The sequence below is a fragment of the Choloepus didactylus genome, chromosome 22, assembly GCF_015220235.1.
Source record: "Choloepus didactylus isolate mChoDid1 chromosome 22, mChoDid1.pri, whole genome shotgun sequence".
In the NCBI taxonomy this organism is placed as follows: Eukaryota; Metazoa; Chordata; class Mammalia; order Pilosa; family Megalonychidae; genus Choloepus; species Choloepus didactylus.
This window is the reverse complement of record NC_051328.1, coordinates 2093696-2112170: the sequence shown is the minus strand read 5'-3', so window position 1 is coordinate 2112170 and position 18475 is coordinate 2093696. Positions and strand designations below refer to the sequence as shown.

General features: G+C 38.9%; 1 protein-coding gene across 1 annotated transcript; it reads left to right on the top strand.

Moving 5' to 3' along the window:
• The first annotated feature begins 1200 nt into the window (after positions 1 to 1200).
• DNAJA2 (DnaJ heat shock protein family (Hsp40) member A2) lies at positions 1201 to 13550 on the top strand. Its single transcript, XM_037816284.1, has 9 exons — positions 1201 to 1395; positions 2867 to 2926; positions 3197 to 3420; positions 5098 to 5178; positions 5431 to 5564; positions 7322 to 7518; positions 10808 to 10952; positions 11118 to 11245; positions 11808 to 13550. The coding sequence occupies exons 1-9, from the start codon at positions 1318 to 1320 to the stop codon at positions 11997 to 11999; spliced, it is 1239 nt and encodes a 412-aa protein (XP_037672212.1). The 5' UTR covers positions 1201 to 1317; the 3' UTR covers positions 12000 to 13550.
• Positions 13551 to 18475: the final 4925 nt, after the last annotated feature.

The window sequence follows — 18475 nt, the reverse complement described above, 5'->3', positions numbered from 1 at the left end:
AGTCTTCACCAGACGGTGGAATCAAAGCAGCCACATTTCATGTGGGATTTGAGGAAAAAAGAGTGTGGTGGAAGGAACATGATGACTTCTCATAAGCCACTCCCCAGAATTTTCAGGATAAATTTCAAACTTCTCAAGGCCCGCCAGAATTAGGTCTGAAGGAATAACAAGGAATAAAGATTATCTTGCGGGAGATGCTTATGCTGGAGTCTTTGCTACAAGTTCAGGTTCCAAGGGATCAGAACACTTTATTTTTCTGTCTCCATAAACTGTTAGTGGGCTAAAGGCAGATACCACGGCATATTCTCTTTTGTAACACTCCCCTCCTCCATCCCAGGCTTCTGTACATGGTAGTACACGGTAGGTTGCACAAAACATTTTTTGAGCTAACCTAAAGAAGTGATGTAAATTATTGGGCATCGGTCACCAGGTGACTGTGCTCGTCCAGCCAGACAGCCTTACACCATCTAGACCTCTGATGTTGGCTAACTTTAAAGATATCAACTGAAACTCAAACACATGATCCAGGGGCAACTCGGGGACCTTGATTTTTAGTGGCTTGCTAACAACCAATTGTAAAAGGATATAAGACAATTACGAAAAATCTAAACACGGAATGAAAGTTAGATTAAGGAGTGAATTTCATTAAACGTGATAATGACGTCGCTTAAAAAAGGTAGAGATAACCACTACCTTGTTTATCTAGGTGATAGTTACATGGGGATGTATTATACCATTCTCTTTGGTGAATGTTTCAAAATCCCCGTGCAACAAAAAGCACACACATACACACACCCCAGATGCTGGTTTTCATCGAAAGCCCCGAGGAAGCCTGACCCAGGTCCACCCGGTCTCTGATTCCGAGGGCGATCTCCGCGAGCCCGCGCGCCTCCGGCGGGAGCCGGGACCCGCTTTCTTTCCCGCCGGCCTCAAGGGCCTCTTCCTGCCGTAAGCGCTCGGCGCGGCGTTAAACAAACAACGCCTTTCAGAGTGGGCCGAATTCTTGAAAGGAGCCGTGCGAAATCCTTCCCAATTCTGTACGTTGCAACCCACCCCGCGGCCGAGACCCCCAGAACATAATTAGCAAGCGAACCCCTTCCTCCGCCTTGCCAGGCCGACCCAGCGGCCACGGCTCGCGCTCTCGGGGCGGGCTCTGCGCGAGGACGTCACGGCACGTCGTGCGCCGGGTCAAAGTTCGGCACCACCCCCGCTTCTCCCTTGCTGTCCGCCTCGGCCTGCGCGGCTGCCTCTCGTGGGCCCGGCCCGGCTCCGTGCGCTCCGCCGCCTTCCTGCCTGCGCGCTGCCCGGCAGGTCGCCATGGCGAACGTAGCCGATACGAAGCTCTACGACATCCTGGGCGTCCCGCCCGGTGCCAGCGAGAACGAGCTCAAGAAGGTAGGGGGAGCGGGCTGCCGGGCCTGTGCGGCCGGGATGTGGGGTCTGCTGCGGGGCCTCCCGCGAGCGGGCCCGGGCGGGGGGCAGTGGCGGCAGAGCGGGCGCGGCGCGGGCCCGGCGTTCCCGGCCTCGGCTGACCTTGGGCCGCCGGCCTCCCCCGCCCTCAGATGCAGCGAATAAAACCCACCCCTGCGATGCAAACCCTTCCTTCCTCTTTGCCCCGCCGGGTGCCGGGCGCTCACCACGCCGAGGTCACCACCCTGGAAAAACAGGTTGGACCGAGGCGCCCAGCGCATCCCGGCCTCGGGAGAGAAGTTGCCCTGGCCGCGGGTCAGGCTGGGCCTAGGGCTTGCGGGTCGGAGCGGCGGGAGGTGGAGGCCGCCCCCGCCGGACGCCGGTCTCCGAGGAGCCTAGGCGGTCGCCGCCGCGCGGGTCACAGGAGCGCCTCCCCCTCTCTCCCTCTCCCATTGACCCGGAGGCAGCGTGGGTCTGTGTTGGGGTGCATTGTTCCGTGGGCAGGTAATCTAAATGGGTTGAGTGTGCTTCTGGAATGAGCCTTGGGTCCTAGCCAAATACCTGAGTGTACGCTGACTAAAAATAAATATAAGGCCTTATTATCGCCCTGTGCGTTGCCGCGAGATTGTTCATCATAAGATTTCAAAGCACTCGTGGTATTTAATTAAGCCCCACAACATCTTCACGGGGCTTAGAATATCCGGATTTGTAAGATGAGGAAAATGAGAATTCTCCTTAGACAGTGGAACTCGTACAGTTGAGAATAAAATGACTTCCTGTTACCTTACCGGAAATGCTAGTCGGCATTATATAATTCATGTGTCTGTGTGAAGACTTAAGTGCAGTATATCCCAATCACCTGGTTGAGAGCGTATATGCATCTAAAAACCGAGGTCACTGTAGACCCTGTTATCCAGCAAGTGAGAATAGAACACGGAAGGACTCCCTAAGGAATTTCTCTTGGCTTTTTCTTGATGTTAGAGGGACGAGAGGAGCCATCATGAGTGCAGATTCTAACCTTAGGTGAATTTATATTAATAGTGTTATGCTATCTGCAAAGCTTTAGCAGTCCTTCCTCTTTTATTTATTGGGATCTTCTTGGTGTCATTTAGGGCCGTCAAAGACATTTGATGAGAGTGAAAGTATGGAATAATGTTTAATTATTTTGTTTTTGTATGTAGTATTGTTTCATTTTTTTGTATCTTGCTCTTAAGTAGAACTTCTTTTCAAGTGTAACTACTGTCTACTTTGTTACATTATGTTAGTGAGTAAATTGTTGATATAGAAAATACCATGCAGTAATTTCAATAAAAAGAAAATATTTTTCCAAGGTTATGACTTTAGCAGATTTTGGATAATGTAAAAATTACTTCTCACAAAAGTGGAAAAGTTAGTAATTACAAATCTTTAAACTAGCCATTATGTATAACTTTTTTTAAAAAATCCTTTCTTGAAGGCATACAGAAAGTTGGCCAAGGAATACCATCCTGATAAGAATCCAAATGCTGGAGACAAAGTAAGTAAAGAGATTCTAAGTCTATTTTTCCCTTGGGGTTTTAGTTTTAAATTTCGGGAGTGATGTTAAAAGTACTCTGGATTTGGAATGGGAGTACTAATGTTCACAGCAATAATAGGTGGTAAATAGGACCAGCATCATACCAAAGGTGACTTGTAGCTTTTATTAGAATGATTACCTTGGGGAATTGACTCTTGGATTCCTATAGTCTTCCCCCTCCTCTTCTATTTGGAAAACCTATTTGTTTTCATTTTTACTTTTTCTTTATAGTTCAAAGAAATAAGTTTTGCATATGAAGTACTCTCAAATCCTGAGAAACGCGAGTTATACGACAGATATGGAGAACAAGGTCTTCGGGAAGGTAGCGGTGGAGGTGGTGGCATGGATGATATTTTCTCTCACATTTTTGGTGGGGGATTGTTCGGCTTCATGGGCAATCAGAGTAGAAGTCGAAATGGCAGAAGAAGAGGAGAAGACATGATGCATCCACTCAAGTGAATATCATTTTTTCTTTTTTAAAAAAATATTAAGTTCCCTTTTTGAAATGGTCGTACTACGTAGAAGAGAAAAAGTATGTAGAATGTTCTGTTCTTCATCAGAAGAAAAAATGTTTTGCCTTATTGTCTCATTACTAAATTGAATTTGATCAACTGGATGTTTGTATTTTGTTACCAATCTTGAAGGACAGTTGATGTTTTTTACTGAGTAGGAGGATGCTTCTGAGGCTGCTTGTTATATTTAAATTTTTAAGTGTGAAGATTATTTTCTTTGAAGTATTTAAATCCTCACGTTACTTTTTAGTTAACTTAAGAAAAGAGACTCTCTGCCTGGCTAGTTTGTTGACATGTTAAAGTCACTCATTACTTGATCCTCAGTGTGAACTCTCCTGAGTTGGTTTTTGTGGAACTTGTTGGCTTCCAGCCTAACATAAACCTACCATATGAATGGTGTCTGATCTTCCTTAGCCTGAGAACCCACAAGCCTATAATATGAAGATAGCTATTTCACTTTGCAAAATTTGTGAGGTCTTTTTTTCCCGTTAATTTTTTCCATGATCAGAAAATGGTTTTACTAGCAAATGCCAGAGTCCAAAGTTCAAATGTTTATTTAAAATATTTCATGTTATCTAGTTTACACATTATAGTAAATTAGAGGACGTCATACATAATCTGTTTGAGTCTTATCCTTAAATTTGTTTGCATAAAAGAATTTACCCTCAGAAAAAAATTATTTGGATATCATCTCAGGAGTACTATGCAATATGGGTTAGTTCTTTCATGTTTTTTCTTGATGTAAGACTAGTCTAGAAAGTAAATAGGACCAAGAGAGTAGTTACTGTCCTTATGGTTCTTCAAGTTCTCCTTTTAAAACTTGTTTCACATTATATAGTAAACGCAGTTTTATTCCTGCAGTTTAACTTTAATTAAAAATTTCCTATTATTGCAAGCATTTCATTTGTGTAGTTTTGTGTGGCTTTATAATATTCCATTCCATGATTTATTTAATCATTCACCTTTTCTAGTGTGCTGCCAGGTTTTTGCTGTAATATATACTGTTGCTCTGAGCATCTTTTTATACAGCATCGTCTTTCCTTGGCATAGATTCCCAAGCAAGCATCAGTGTTTTGAAGCTGATAAATATTACTAAATTGCCTTGTAGAGGGATCATGCCAGTTTGATTCCCACTGGCAGGGGAGACTGCTAGCTTAGCCAGATCCTTACCTGCTTTTTTCCTTCCTTGGCTATGTTGTTGAAATGGGTTTTTCTCTGGGCTCTTGGTGGGTGGTTTTGTATACTAACTGTAATTTAATATGTAGAAAAACCTGACCTACCTATTTTTTCTTTAAGAGACTTGATTTAAGGTTCTTCAAGGAGTTTAAAAGATAGATGTAACCAAGCGCTTTTGTCTAAGGCTAAGCTGTAGATATGCCGTTATTTGGAAGTGTTGGTGGTAATGTTTTGTCCATAAACATGTTATTCTTACACTGCCTAGAATGTATAAAAGTTTTAGCTTAAGATAACAATTTTGAGACAGTTGAGACTAGAAGGTGTTTTCGGATTCTTTGTTTTAAGAGGTTATAATGGAATTGGCTATATATCAGCTGTAATTTATATCTTGTATTTAAGAGAACTTGGCAAAATTTGATTGAACCTGATTTTTTTTTCCCCCAGAGTCTCTTTAGAAGATCTGTATAATGGCAAGACAACCAAACTACAACTTAGCAAGAATGTACTCTGTAGTGCATGCGGTGGGTAAGTGTATGTTCTGGCTTACACAATAAATTTCGTCTGTTCTAGGTGGCATATTGAAAGTCTGTACCAGGTGAAAATTGCTCATGATTTAAAACTACCCAACACAGAATATTTTCTGATAACCTCTGAAAGTCCATTTAAATATTAGTCATTAGAAATGGAAGATGAAGTGGAGAACGCGATTCCTATTTGTTATGGCTTATTATAATGGTCTTTGGGCAAGAATCTAATGTATATTTTTGCTTGCTTTAGCCAAGGTGGAAAATCTGGAGCTGTTCAGAAGTGTAGTGCTTGTCGGGGCCGAGGTGTACGCATCATGATCAGGCAGCTGGCTCCAGGCATGGTACAGCAGATGCAGTCTGTGTGCTCTGATTGTAATGGAGAAGGTATGTGTGCCAATACCCTGCTTTTATGTCAGAATGGATTAGAAGTGCAGAAATTGGAGAGAGTACAATTTTTCAAAGTGTACTTGTATTCACCTTATTAAAGAAAAGATACAAAGTGTTCTAAAGGTTAAGTGTGAAAGTAATTATTCTGTTATGCACAGGCCCATTGACCACAGTAAATTTGTATTATATGCAATGACAGGTCAGTCTGTTAATTCAACAAAGATGGGCAAGGTGATTATTTACCCCTTTGTATTTTAAAAGGTTAGATTTGAATAAATAGGGAGACAGAAAATTGTTCAGTTAACATTCTGATAAGTGGGGGATTTTACTGTAAACCTTAGTTAGCTGTTGAGGATTGGATATTGGATTGAAGCTCTTCACAGAAGTAAATGTTTTAGGCTTTGTGGACCATATGGTTTCCATCACAGCTATTCACCTCTGCCTTTTTAATGCCCTTATTGCCATGGATAGTATGTAAACAAGTGGGCACAAACATGTTCCAGTAAAACTTTATTTGAAAAAACAGGCATTGTGCCCAATTTGGCCTGCGAACCTTAGTTTGCTGACCCCTGTCCTAGAGCAACTCTATCCAGTAGAACTTTCTTGCAGTGATGGAAATGTTCTGTATCTATGATGTCCGGTATAGTAACCAAATAGCCACATGTGGCTGTTGAGCAATTGAAATGTGGCTAGTGTTGACTGAGGAACTGAATTTTAAATTTTATTTTAATTAAATGTAAATAACCACATGTGGCTACCATATTGGACAGCGCAGTTCCAGAACATCCTTTTCTAAATTGCTCCTGGAAGTGACCAGATAATTTTGAGAAGCTGCATTTTATGTTCCCTTCCTGGAGTATTTCAGTGCATTTTGCCGTATTAAAGCTGCTAGTGATTGCTGCTGTCCAGAAACCAAAGTTGACGGAAATATTTTTCCGTATACCTCCTATTACCATTTTGAGGAACTGGTGTTTAGAGAACATACTTTGTGAAAGCACTCTTCTAGAAACAGTTTCTGAAGTCATTTAAGCCATGAAAATGTGCCAATAATCAGCTATTGGAAACTGATGCTATTTTTTCATAATACACTAAGTACAACTTCATTTTTATTTTATTACACCACTAATCAAATGCTTCAGAAGAATACGTAGAAGAAAGAAGCTATGTTGTCCTAAACATGGTTTGGAGATACCCAGTGCCATCTACAGTTTAGCCATTGCTAATTAATTTTGGAAATTCTAAATGATATTGTACCTTAATAAAAGGGAGATACACAGTAGGACATCTGAGCAGGGTTTAGCATTTAGTCTGCGAAATAAATAAAATCCAATACCAACTATATAGTTTAACTGAGTCATGAAGGATATTTAAAATTCTGGTTGCCTCTATTAAACGTATATGAAACTAGAACATAAAAATAAAAACAACTTTTACTGGAAAACCGTTTGTAGAAGTTATAGTATTTCATTTCCTTAATCCTTAGGCTTTGTTTTAACTTCAGGAAATAGAATCAGAAGCCAAGAAAGTGTGTTAAGATGATGTTACGCTCAGGAGTAGGGTAGACTGGGTAGCTGGGTCCTGCAGGTACCCTGCAGTGAAATGTGAGCTTTTGTTTTTCAGCATGCTACTTTGAACAAAAAAGTTAGGCAGATGTTAAAAGAAGTTAAAACAAACAAACAAACAAAATAATTAATGAATAAGGGCATTATCAGGAGTGATCTTACTTAAGAAGTTTGACTGACCTCTCATTCCAGGAGAGGTAATTAATGAAAAGGACCGCTGTAAAAAATGCGAGGGGAAGAAAGTGATTAAAGAAGTCAAGATTCTTGAAGTCCACGTAGACAAAGGCATGAAACATGGACAGAGAATTACATTCACTGGGGAAGCAGACCAGGCGCCGGGAGTGGAACCAGGAGACATTGTTCTTTTGCTACAAGAGAAAGAACATGAGGTAATTTCCTTTTTGTTTGTTTGTTTAAATTAAGAAATGGGTCTTGCTTGCCAGATATAGGTTGGATCTTTTGGGAATCCCTGGAGAAACACTCAACGTATGATGAAGTTAAGGTATCGTGGCGGAGTTCATAAGAACTGCAGTGAACCAACAAGGCAGGTGCATTCAAAGTGCTGTAGGTAGAGAGAGCAATCAGTTTTTGTTCCACCTAGTCCGGTACTGTCCTTTGTCTCTGGACCTCAGATTCCTTAACCCCTTTGAAAGGTGGTGTGAGTGGGCAGGGTTTCTCTTCCCAGCCCCATCCTTAACTGTTCTGTTGATTTGTTTTACATACTGGGTATCCAGGTGAGCTTTCCTTGAAAGAAAGTGTCTTGCAGTTTAAAAAAAGTTTAATTTCTGATTGAATATGTATTGTATTTGCTGTGTACAAGGCAAGGATGAATTTATCTAACCGTCTAGTCTATGTTATTTCAGTTATACCATTGTGCCTATATTTTTCACTGTGCTATAGTGTATGCTAGGTCTTTACTTGACTGGGATTCTGGCTCCATACCTAATCACAGTTTCTTAAGAGTTCCTCTGAAGGTCTTTACAATCCCTGGTTAACTGCCTTTTCACTTTACACTAGAAGTTTCTCCTCCATTTGATGGTCAGTTCTACAAATAAATTAAATTTTAAAATCACCTCCAGAATCCAATAGAGAACAACAAAGCCATGTTGCATGTGGATCTGGGAATCTGATTGGATTCACTCACTAGGTGGTGGCTTGCTCCTCGCACACTAGCCTTTCAGGATATGCTAGTCAGATTTCATGCTCAGCAAAACTATAATTTACATCTTGACTCTTCATGGATATTGCCAAATCTTCACATGTGGCAAGGGTCTCTTAGATTGCTAAAACATGAGAGTAGTTACTTGAATTTCTGTCTTATGGGTCTCATAGGTTGAAATATTTGTAACTCTTATGAGTTCCTTATTTCCTGGCATTTTAGCTACTTCCTTATTTGTTCAGTCTTGCCTGCTGTGCATAACATCAAAGAAGGCATTCTGCGAGGCAAAAAGATAGAAAAGTAGCCAAGTAATTGAAGAACTTACAGTCTTCCTGGGGGTGGGTTAAGCTGTATTGTAATCTGGGTACTTTTAGAGACAATGAGCAGTCTGGGGCAGTCCTCAAACAATAGCTGCAGTGCACAGCCAGAAAGTTGGTGAAGAAGTTAAGAAGGAATGTTTACTTATAGGAGAATAGAGATGATTTTTAGGGGGTTTGACATGTCATCCTGATGGTGAAATCTTTTTATTTCTATGTTTAGTCTTTAATGTTGCTATATAGTTAAATTGGGATTTTTAGAGTAGAAACATCACTGGATTTGGAGTGATTTGCATTCTGACTTCCATTTGCTAGCTGTAGCTTCCCTGGGCTTTGGTTTGCTTATCAAAAACAAAATAGATCTCCCACTGAAGGATATTGTAAAATCAAATAAGATAAATGAACAAGCTTTTCTTTCTCGAGGCTGTGGGGAGGCTTTTGGAAGCAAGTCACCTCTTAAAATTGTTGGCAGCTGCAGAATTGCATCTAGTTTCCAATAGAAAGCAGATGTAACTGGTTGTCTGAAGTAGAAACTAGAAGATGGTAAAGATTAGAATGGAGATTTATGTAGTAAGAGGTCGAAGTTTGTTCCTTCTTAGTTTTCTGTCATGACCAGAAACTTGAGCCAGAGATGAGGTTTAGGCTTCTTGATTCATCTGTACCACTGAAAATATCATGAATCTTCTGAAGGAAACTAGAATAATTTAAACTAGAACATGGAACTGGCTATTTGTTCATAAAATAGCTTGTAATTTTGGTTTTGACTTTTTTTTTTTCACCTCAGCACTTATGCTGAAGAAATTATGAGGCCACAGTGAGATTACGATGGAAGCTGTATGTGAAACACTCAAACATACATAAATCTTTTGATCAAAAAAGCATTCTGTTTTTAGAGTGCTTCCTCATATGTATTTATCTTCTTGCCCTGTTACTTTTCAGTAGGCCAGTTTGACAGAACCACATTATCTGGTGTTGCTTAACCTAACTAGATAATTCAGTCCTTCTAAATATCTGCCCTCTCAGAGTAGATTCTTAGACTTCTCTTCTATAAGTCAGTATTTGAAATGGCGTACACCTGAGTCTGGTTCTTAAACCATTTCCAGCAAATCTGTGAGGGGACCAGTTGGTAATGGAGTCTGATTTAAGTCTTTGGATATACATAAGCATTTTAAAAGCATTGAGGAGTCCTGCTCTAAAGATACCTCATTGAAAAATATGTTTCCATTTATTGTGAGAAAAAAATATTCTATCAAGAATCACCCACAATAAAAAAATTATACTAGATGTGGGTCTCAAACTTTAGAGTACATTAAAATCACCGGGAGGGCTCATTAAAACAACAGATTGCTGGGTCCACCTCCAGAGTTTCTGGTGCAGTACATGTATGGTGGGCCCAAGAATGTGCATTCCTAGTATCCTGGTGCTACTGAGGCTGCTGGTCCAGGAACACACTCTGAGACACACTGGTCAAGATACTAATTTCAGTTTACCTTTAATTCATGGGTAAATTTAGGAGAATAAACTTGGTTTTAAAAAAAAAAAAAATCTCAGATTTCCTCTGTTTTCAAGTTGGGCATGTGTGAAATTTGATGTATTTTCCCATACATTGAAAGTTCAGGAACATTCATTGTGGTTATTCAGCAACTTTTGCATTACCTAGTCCATAGACTTAGAGTGTAATATTTAATAAGTCAACTTCAGTGGTTGCTCCATTTAATTTACATTCATCTAAGCAAGTTTTGAATTTTAAATGAGAAAAAACTTGTTTGTGCATGTATGAAGCATGGAATTGAGCCCCTTGACTACTGGCTGAGCATTACAGGTTGAGCTTTATGTTGAATTTGTACCCTCCCCTTCCCCTGTTAGGATCACATCTGGGGAGCAGTCCAAGTGAGCTGGCTCCACAGAGCCTGCTGTGCCTTCTTCACCATTTTGCTCAGTAAGTGGGCCATAATTGCCAGATATACTTGATGTTCTTACTAGAGCCTCAGCTCTGTTGCTCTTTAAGCCAACTCTCCCCAGTTCCAATACCTTCCTTAAAGAAGTTTCTAGCATATCCCCAGGAATAGCTAACTTTTCTGACATAAACTTGGAGAATTAGGGATGGTGGCAGTTTGGCTTTTACAATGAATGGGTAGAATTAATTTGGGGCTTGGAAAGGGATATTTTTTAAATGTGTTCCTTGTGTGCTTTATCCATTAGGTGTTCCAGAGAGATGGAAATGATTTGCACATGACATATAAGATTGGACTTGTTGAAGCTCTGTGTGGATTTCAATTCACATTTAAGCACCTTGATGGCCGTCAGATTGTGGTGAAATACCCCCCTGGCAAAGTAATTGAACCAGGTAATCTTGGTATTTTAAGAACTTAATTTTATCTGAGCCAGGCTTCTGTGTGTTCTTTTATAATTTGTCATTTTTTTAAATGTGGGTGATTCTCAAAAGAGTATTTTTGAACACTTTTTTGTGTAAAATTCTTAATAGTTCCCCCTTTACTTACTTAAATAATAGGATGTGTTCGTGTAGTTCGAGGTGAAGGAATGCCACAGTATCGGAATCCCTTTGAAAAAGGTGATCTTTACATAAAGTTTGATGTGCAGTTTCCTGAAAATAACTGGATCAACCCAGAAAAGCTTTCTGTAAGTGTTATCTACATTTATGCAACAAATGACTTAATTATAAAGTTTAATAACAGTTGTATTTCTTTGACACCTTCGTTTTGGCGCCGAGATTAGATCACATAATTTAAATTTTTACTTCTTAAATCCTTGCATGATTGTCTGGTTGTAGTGAGGGTTACAGTGTAAATGCTCATGGGATCAAGTAGGTAGCAGTCAAGGAATTAAATTGACTGACTGGAAGGATTGGGGTTCCCTGGGATGCAGGAAGGCATGTCTGAGGTGTTTTTTTTTGTTTGTTTGTTTGTTTGTTTGTTTGTTTAAAGGCTAGAAGTCTTGATTTTAATGTGAAATTTCCCAGTGTTTAAATATTGGCAACCAATTCCATTTTGTGTGTGTGTTTAAGTAATGGGTTGTGCAAAATTTGCAGATTTGGTTTGAGGGATATCAGTTTGTGGCCTGTGAAACAAAACCCAGTCACTTTCCATTTTAACTGTCAAAGAAGCATACCACTTGGATTGTAGCAAAAGGAAAGTTGAACAAATCTTAAAACTTAATCTGATTTTTGTTTGTTTTACTGAAGGAACTAGAAGATCTTCTGCCATCTAGACCGGAAGTTCCTAATGTCATTGGAGACACAGAGGAGGTAGAGCTTCAGGAATTTGATAGCACTCGGGGCTCGGGAGGTGGTCAGAGGCGCGAAGCCTACAATGATAGCTCTGACGAGGAAAGCAGCAGCCACCACGGACCTGGAGTGCAGTGTGCCCATCAGTAACAGCTGCAGCAAGAGCGCAGGTGGATTTTCTTTCCACATTTGCCTGCTTTGTTTTCAGCGATTCAGCTGGAGTATCTGATCAATCCAGATGAACTGGTGGACATCTATTGGTCTCTGTGTAACTTTTAAAATTGGTATAGTATCTACAGAGTGTATAATTTAAACTAACCACAAAGCTTTACGTATTCATTTGGACTGTTCTGTAGCGGAATAAAGCACTTGAAAGGAAACAAAACTCCCTTCCCACATGGGTTATAAGTTTCAGTCCTGGTATCTGTGCTTGATTTTTATCAGTTTGTGTAGATTTTTATGTTTCATATTTTAAATTCAGATCCTTCATTGTAAGATTTGTGTACAATTTGTCCTGAAGCTTTGTGTTTGGCTGCACCTGCATAAGCTGCTATAAATAGAATAAAGAATTTCATGGCCTGTATCTATCATTTAGATGCATGGAAAATGGGCTTTGCACACAATGGGTTCGGAGCTGACTGGGAACAATGGAAAAATACATTAGCTGTGGTTGTAAAGATTTTTGGTTTTCTTTTTTTTTTTCTTTTTTTCTTTTTTTTTTTTTTTTTACAATCTTGTGAAAGGTTTCTGAAACTCAATAATAAAAAGCAGTTGATGTAAATTATTCCTTGTGTCACATTTTTAGAAGGAAGAACATATTTTGAACTGTTAAACGTATCCTTAAACTGGAGAATGAATCCTTCGTTCTGTTCTCGAACAGCCGGCCCTTAAAAACCCATTGGCCTGAGGCTTATGCCTCAGCCAAGTGCCCATTTTATAGTTTTAAAAGACAAAGGAAAGCTTGATACATTGGTAGAAACAGGCATTTTATTAGCTTCAACTAAGCTTTGTAGAGCACCCATCAGCCGAGGACATCTAAGTAATGTAAGGCCTAAGTTACAATTCAGAGCATTTGGGGCCAGGTTGGCCTAGGCCTCTGTATCCATCTCTCCCCCTTTAAAAAGCAAGGTAACAGCGAATCAAGGTAAAACCATGTTTGCACAGAACCTGTTATTAAGTTGAATATCTGTAATTGGGGGAAGCAGTGATGTGTTCCTAATATTTTAGAAAAGTAAGACTCCTTGGGCTGGTATGAAAAAATCAGGTAAAACTCCTATGAAAAGAATTATGTTCTTCCTTATGTCTTTTCACTCCCAAGTAGATATTTTTAGAACACACTTATTTGAGAGAAAAGTCAGTTGCACATTTTACGTGTGTAAAGGGGAAAACTGAAAACTGAAATTTCAAATTGTATTATGCCATCCCTGAGCCTAAATATAGTACTTGTAGTTTATTTCTAGGTCTGCTAGAACTTGAATGAAAAAAAGGTGTCCTGACACTAATCAAGGCCTGTGAGTTTTAAGTTATTGCCCTTTCCACTACCTCCATTGTACAAAAATTATTTCACAACCAGCCTGGGCAAGATTCAAAACATAGTTTTGTATCCAAGGTTACTTCCCCACAACCACTATAAGAATAAGAAATGCAGTGACAATATAAAGTTTGTAGCCCTTCCAATAAAAGTTTATAAAACAGCGTTGTTCAGTGTAGTCTTTCTTTCAAATCTTCTGAGTTTTTTGACTATATCATAGAACACCATTTGGAAGGAAAAAAAGGGTTAAGATCTATTACTGTACTCTGCCTACCTGCTCTACTTTGTGGAGCACCTGTCTAGAAAATAAACATACATTGTCACTAGCACAGAGAATTTTTAAATAACAGTTTTACTGAGATATAATCCATATACCATAAAACTCACTCTTTCACAACTATATAATGGTACTGTGAACAACTAAATGTATGCTTCGTATGTCTGCATGGAATGTGACTATATCTCAATAAAATTGAATTTAAAAAAATTCACCTTTAGAAGCATACAAATTTAATCATTTTTTAGAATATTCACTGTCATGCAGCCATAACTATTAATTCCAGAGCATTTTTATCACACCCCAAAAAGTCACTCCCCATCCCAGCCTTTCCTGAGGCCTTGATGTAATCTAATTTGTTTCTAAGAATTTGTGTATTTAGGGCATTTCCTATGAGTGGAATAATTTTTTTCTGGCTGGCTTCCATTTACCATAATGTTTTCAAGGTTCATACATGTTACACTGTGTATCAGTACTTCATTTTTATTGCCTAATATTCCACTGTGTAGATACACAACATTGTTTACCCATTCATCAGTTGTTGATCACAGATTTTTCCCAATTAGGGGCTATTATGAATAATGCAGCTATGAACACATTTTCAATTCTCTTGGAGTTGTATTGCTGAGTCACAGTAACTGATCAAACAGGAACTGCCAAACTTCCAAAGCAGCTTCGCCGTTTTACCTTCCCTCTAGCAGTAAATGAGGGTTTCAGTTTTTGCAAATCATCAGACTTGTAGCCATCCTACTGGGTGTGAAGTGGTACTGCATTATGGTCTTGATTTGTATTTCCCTAATGACTAAAGATTTAAAGCGTTTTTTCATGTGCTTATTAGCCATTTATATATCTTATTCAGAAAAATGTCTTCATGTCCTTTGCCTGTTTATTAATTGCGTTGACTTTTTTCCTAAGGTTCTTAAAAATAATTTATTAGAACAAATTGTAGGTTTACAGAAAAATTAACATTTTCCATTAGTGTGTACCTTTGTACAAATGATGAAACATTAGCTATAGTCCATAGTTTACATTAGGGCTCACTCTGTTGTACGGTTCTATTGTAACATACACAACCTAAAAATAATCATTTTAGTCATGTTCAGGTATACAATTCTGTAGTGTTAATCACATTCAGAATGTTGTGCTACCATCACCACTATCCATTTCCAAACCTTTTCACCCCAAACAGAAACTACCAGTTGAGCATTATTAGCTCCCTATTCCCCACCTCCATCCCTGCCGCTTGTAAACTGTATTCTAATTCTAACTGAATTTGCATATTCTAAATCTTTAATATGAGATCATAAAGTATTTTTTGTGTCTGACCTAATGCATTCAACATGATGTCTTCAAGGTTCATATTGTAGCATGTATCAGAACTTCATTCCTTTTCACAGCTGAATAATACTCCATTGTATATGCCACGGTTTGTTTATCCATTCCTCTGTTGATGGATGTTTTGGTTGCTCTTACCTTTTCATGATTGTGAATAATGTTGCTATGAACATCAGTGTGCAAGTTCCTGCTTTTCTTTTGGATATATACCTAGAAGTGGATTGCAGGGTCATATGGTAGTTCTTTGTTTAACTTTTTGAGGAATTGCCAAACTCTTTTTCACAGTGACTGCATTTTACATTCCCACCAGCAACATATGAGAGTTCTTATTTCTCCACATCCTTACCAGCACTTATTTTCTGGTTTGTTTTTTAAATAATAGCTATTCTAGTGAGTGTGAAATGGTTGGTTGCTTTTTTATTGTTGAGTTGTGAGAGTTTTTAGTATATTCTGGATACAAGTCATATATATATACATATATAACTTTACACATATATATAACATTATTAACTGAAGTCAATACTTTCTTCTAATTTTCTTGGATTTGATATCAAGTCCTTTTACTGTTCCCATCCAGGATCCTACACTACATTTAGTCTTCATTTCTCCTTAGGCTCCTTTTGGCAGTGACAGTCCTGAGACTTCCTTGTTTTTGATGACCTGGCCAGATATTTTGTATAATGCCCCTCTATTGGGATTTTTCTGATGGTTATGGTTTTGGGGAGGAAGACCCCAGAGGTAAAGTGCCATACTCATCACATCATACCAAGGACACATAATATCAACATGATATAACACTGTTGATGATCCTGATCACTTGGCTGAGGGTGGTGGTTGTCAGATTTCTCCCCTATAAAGTTACCCCTTTTCCCCCTTTCCATATTGTATTCTTTGGAAGGACGTTACTATGTGCAACCCACACTTAAAGAGTGGGGAGTTATGCTTCCTCTTCTTGAGGGTGGAGTATCTACATACAATATTTGGAATTATTCTGCCTGGGAGCTTTGTCTCTTCTCCCCCATTAATTGATTTATTCAATTATTCGTATCAGTATGTTCCATGGATATTTATTTTATACTAAGGCTTATACTCCCTTATTTATTTTGTGGCTCAATTTGGTGCAGCTTTGGTCATTGGGAGCTCTTTCAGTTGATTTCTGTGTTCTTTTAGCAAAATACCCCCACCATTGGTTTGTTTCATCAGCCTTTTCTCCTAAGAGCCCAGGTTTCTTCTATTGAAGAATGGTATTAGAAACCGAGATCTAGACGCTGGGTGTGCTTGTTGCTACTGAAACTTTATGCCCTCTCGGCAGACAGAGAAAGGACATGTGTATGCTAACCTGTATATGTACACATAACTATAAATATTTATGTAATGATCTGTACCTGTATTAAGCGAAATGAATTAATACTGATGTCTCCAACTCTACTCCATTATCATATGGATCAGTCTACCCTCTTCCCTTTGCTTATCTGTCAACTTTAACCCAACAGTGAGACACCTGGCTCCCACCATCCACCATCCATTTACTTAATTATTAATACGCCATACCCCCATAAGAAGGAATTTTAAACTATAATACAGTGATGTACAATCTCTTTTGCTCTTAGATTTACAGGCTCCATTTCCAAAGTGTTAGATTGTTTTGTTACATTCTGCATTGCATCTTGGGATTTCCACCCCCTCACCTCCTAAATGATATTTTAAATTTGTGTACGTTAAGTTTTACTCTTTGTGCTATAAAGTTCAATGAGATTTGACAAGTGCCTAGTATTATAGTGTCATTATTATACAGTATCATACAGAATAATTTTATCACCCTAGAAAAATCCAGTTTCGCCTATTCAAATCTCCCCTGCTCCCAACCCCACACCAATCCCTTGCAATCACTTTTTACTGTTTTGCCTTTTCCAGTTTCATATAATTGGAATCATACTGAATATAGCCTTTTCAGACTGGCTTCTTTCACTTAGCAATATGCATTTAAGAGCCAATCATGTCTTTTTGTGAGTTTGTAGCTCATTTCTTTTTTTTTTCAAATTCAGTTTTATTGACATACAGTCACATAACCATACAATCATCCATGGTATACAATCAACAGTTCACAGTACGATCATATAGTTATGCGTACATCACCACAATCTATTTCTGAACATCTTCCTTACATCAGAAAGAAACAGAATAAGAATAAAAAATAAAAGTGAAAAAAAGAACACCCAAACCATCCCCCCCCCATCCCACCCTATTTGTCATTTAGTTTTTATCCCCATTTTTCTACTCATCCATCCATACACTAGATAAAGGGAGCGTGATCCACAAGGTTTTCACAATCACACTGTCACCCCTTGTAATCTACGTTATTATATAATCTTCTTCAGGAGTCCAGACTACTGGGTTGGAGTTTGGTAGTTTCAGGTATTTACTTCTAGCTATTCCAATACATTAAAACCTAAGAGGTTTTATCTATATAGTGCATAAGAATGTCCACCAGAGTGACCTCTCGACTCCATTTGAAATCTGTCAGCCACTGAAACTATTTTGTCTCATTTTGCATCCCCCTTTTGGTCAAGAAGATATTCTCAATCCCAGGATACTGGGTCCAGATTCATCCCCGGGAGTCATATCTTGCATTGCCAGGAAGATTTACACCCCTGGGAGTTGGGTCCCACATAGTGGGGAGGGCAATGAGTTCACCTGCCAAGGTGGCTCAGTTAGAGAGAGAGAAGAGAGGGCCACATCTGAGCAACAAATAGGTACTCAGGGGGAGACTCTTAGGCACAATTATATGCAAGTTTAGCCTCTCCTTTGCGGTAACGTGTAGCTCATTTCTTTTTATCGCTGAATAAGATTCCATTGTATGGGTATACCACGGTTTTTCTCTTAGATATTTAATTTGCAAATATTTTCTCCCATTCCTTGGGTTGTCTTTCACTTTCTTGATGGTTTCCTTCGAAGGACAAAAAGTTTTTTAAGTTTGATTAAGTCCAATTTATTTTTTTTCCTTTTGTCACTTGTACTTTTGATATCATACAAACAGTTTAGCCAAAGTGTACACTAGACTGGAGCTGTTCTTCAGTATTCGCCTATTTTTACATGTAATTGTCATCTGGCTCTGGAGAGGGAGTAAGACATAGTAGAGCCTATATGGTAAATGACAATTTACTTGGGAAGCCCACGTGAAATTGCCCTTCAACTATTATATCAATTAGATCTTTCGTTTTTGCCCCAAGTACTGCTCACTTTCTTGCCTCTCCCTGCCAGTCCAATCACTTGTGCTATAGAGAGTAAGTTTTTTTAACTTAGATTCATAACCTAGATTTCCTTTTTAGGCTTGCTACCTTGGAAGTTTTGTTCTTTCAGTGTTAAGTAAGCACATTTATATTAGTATAAATGGCTGGAGTTTGATTACAAATAGATGTATATAAACTGATATTTACTCCAAAAGTTTTGTGATTAAATCACCTCACTGTAAGAGATTTGATA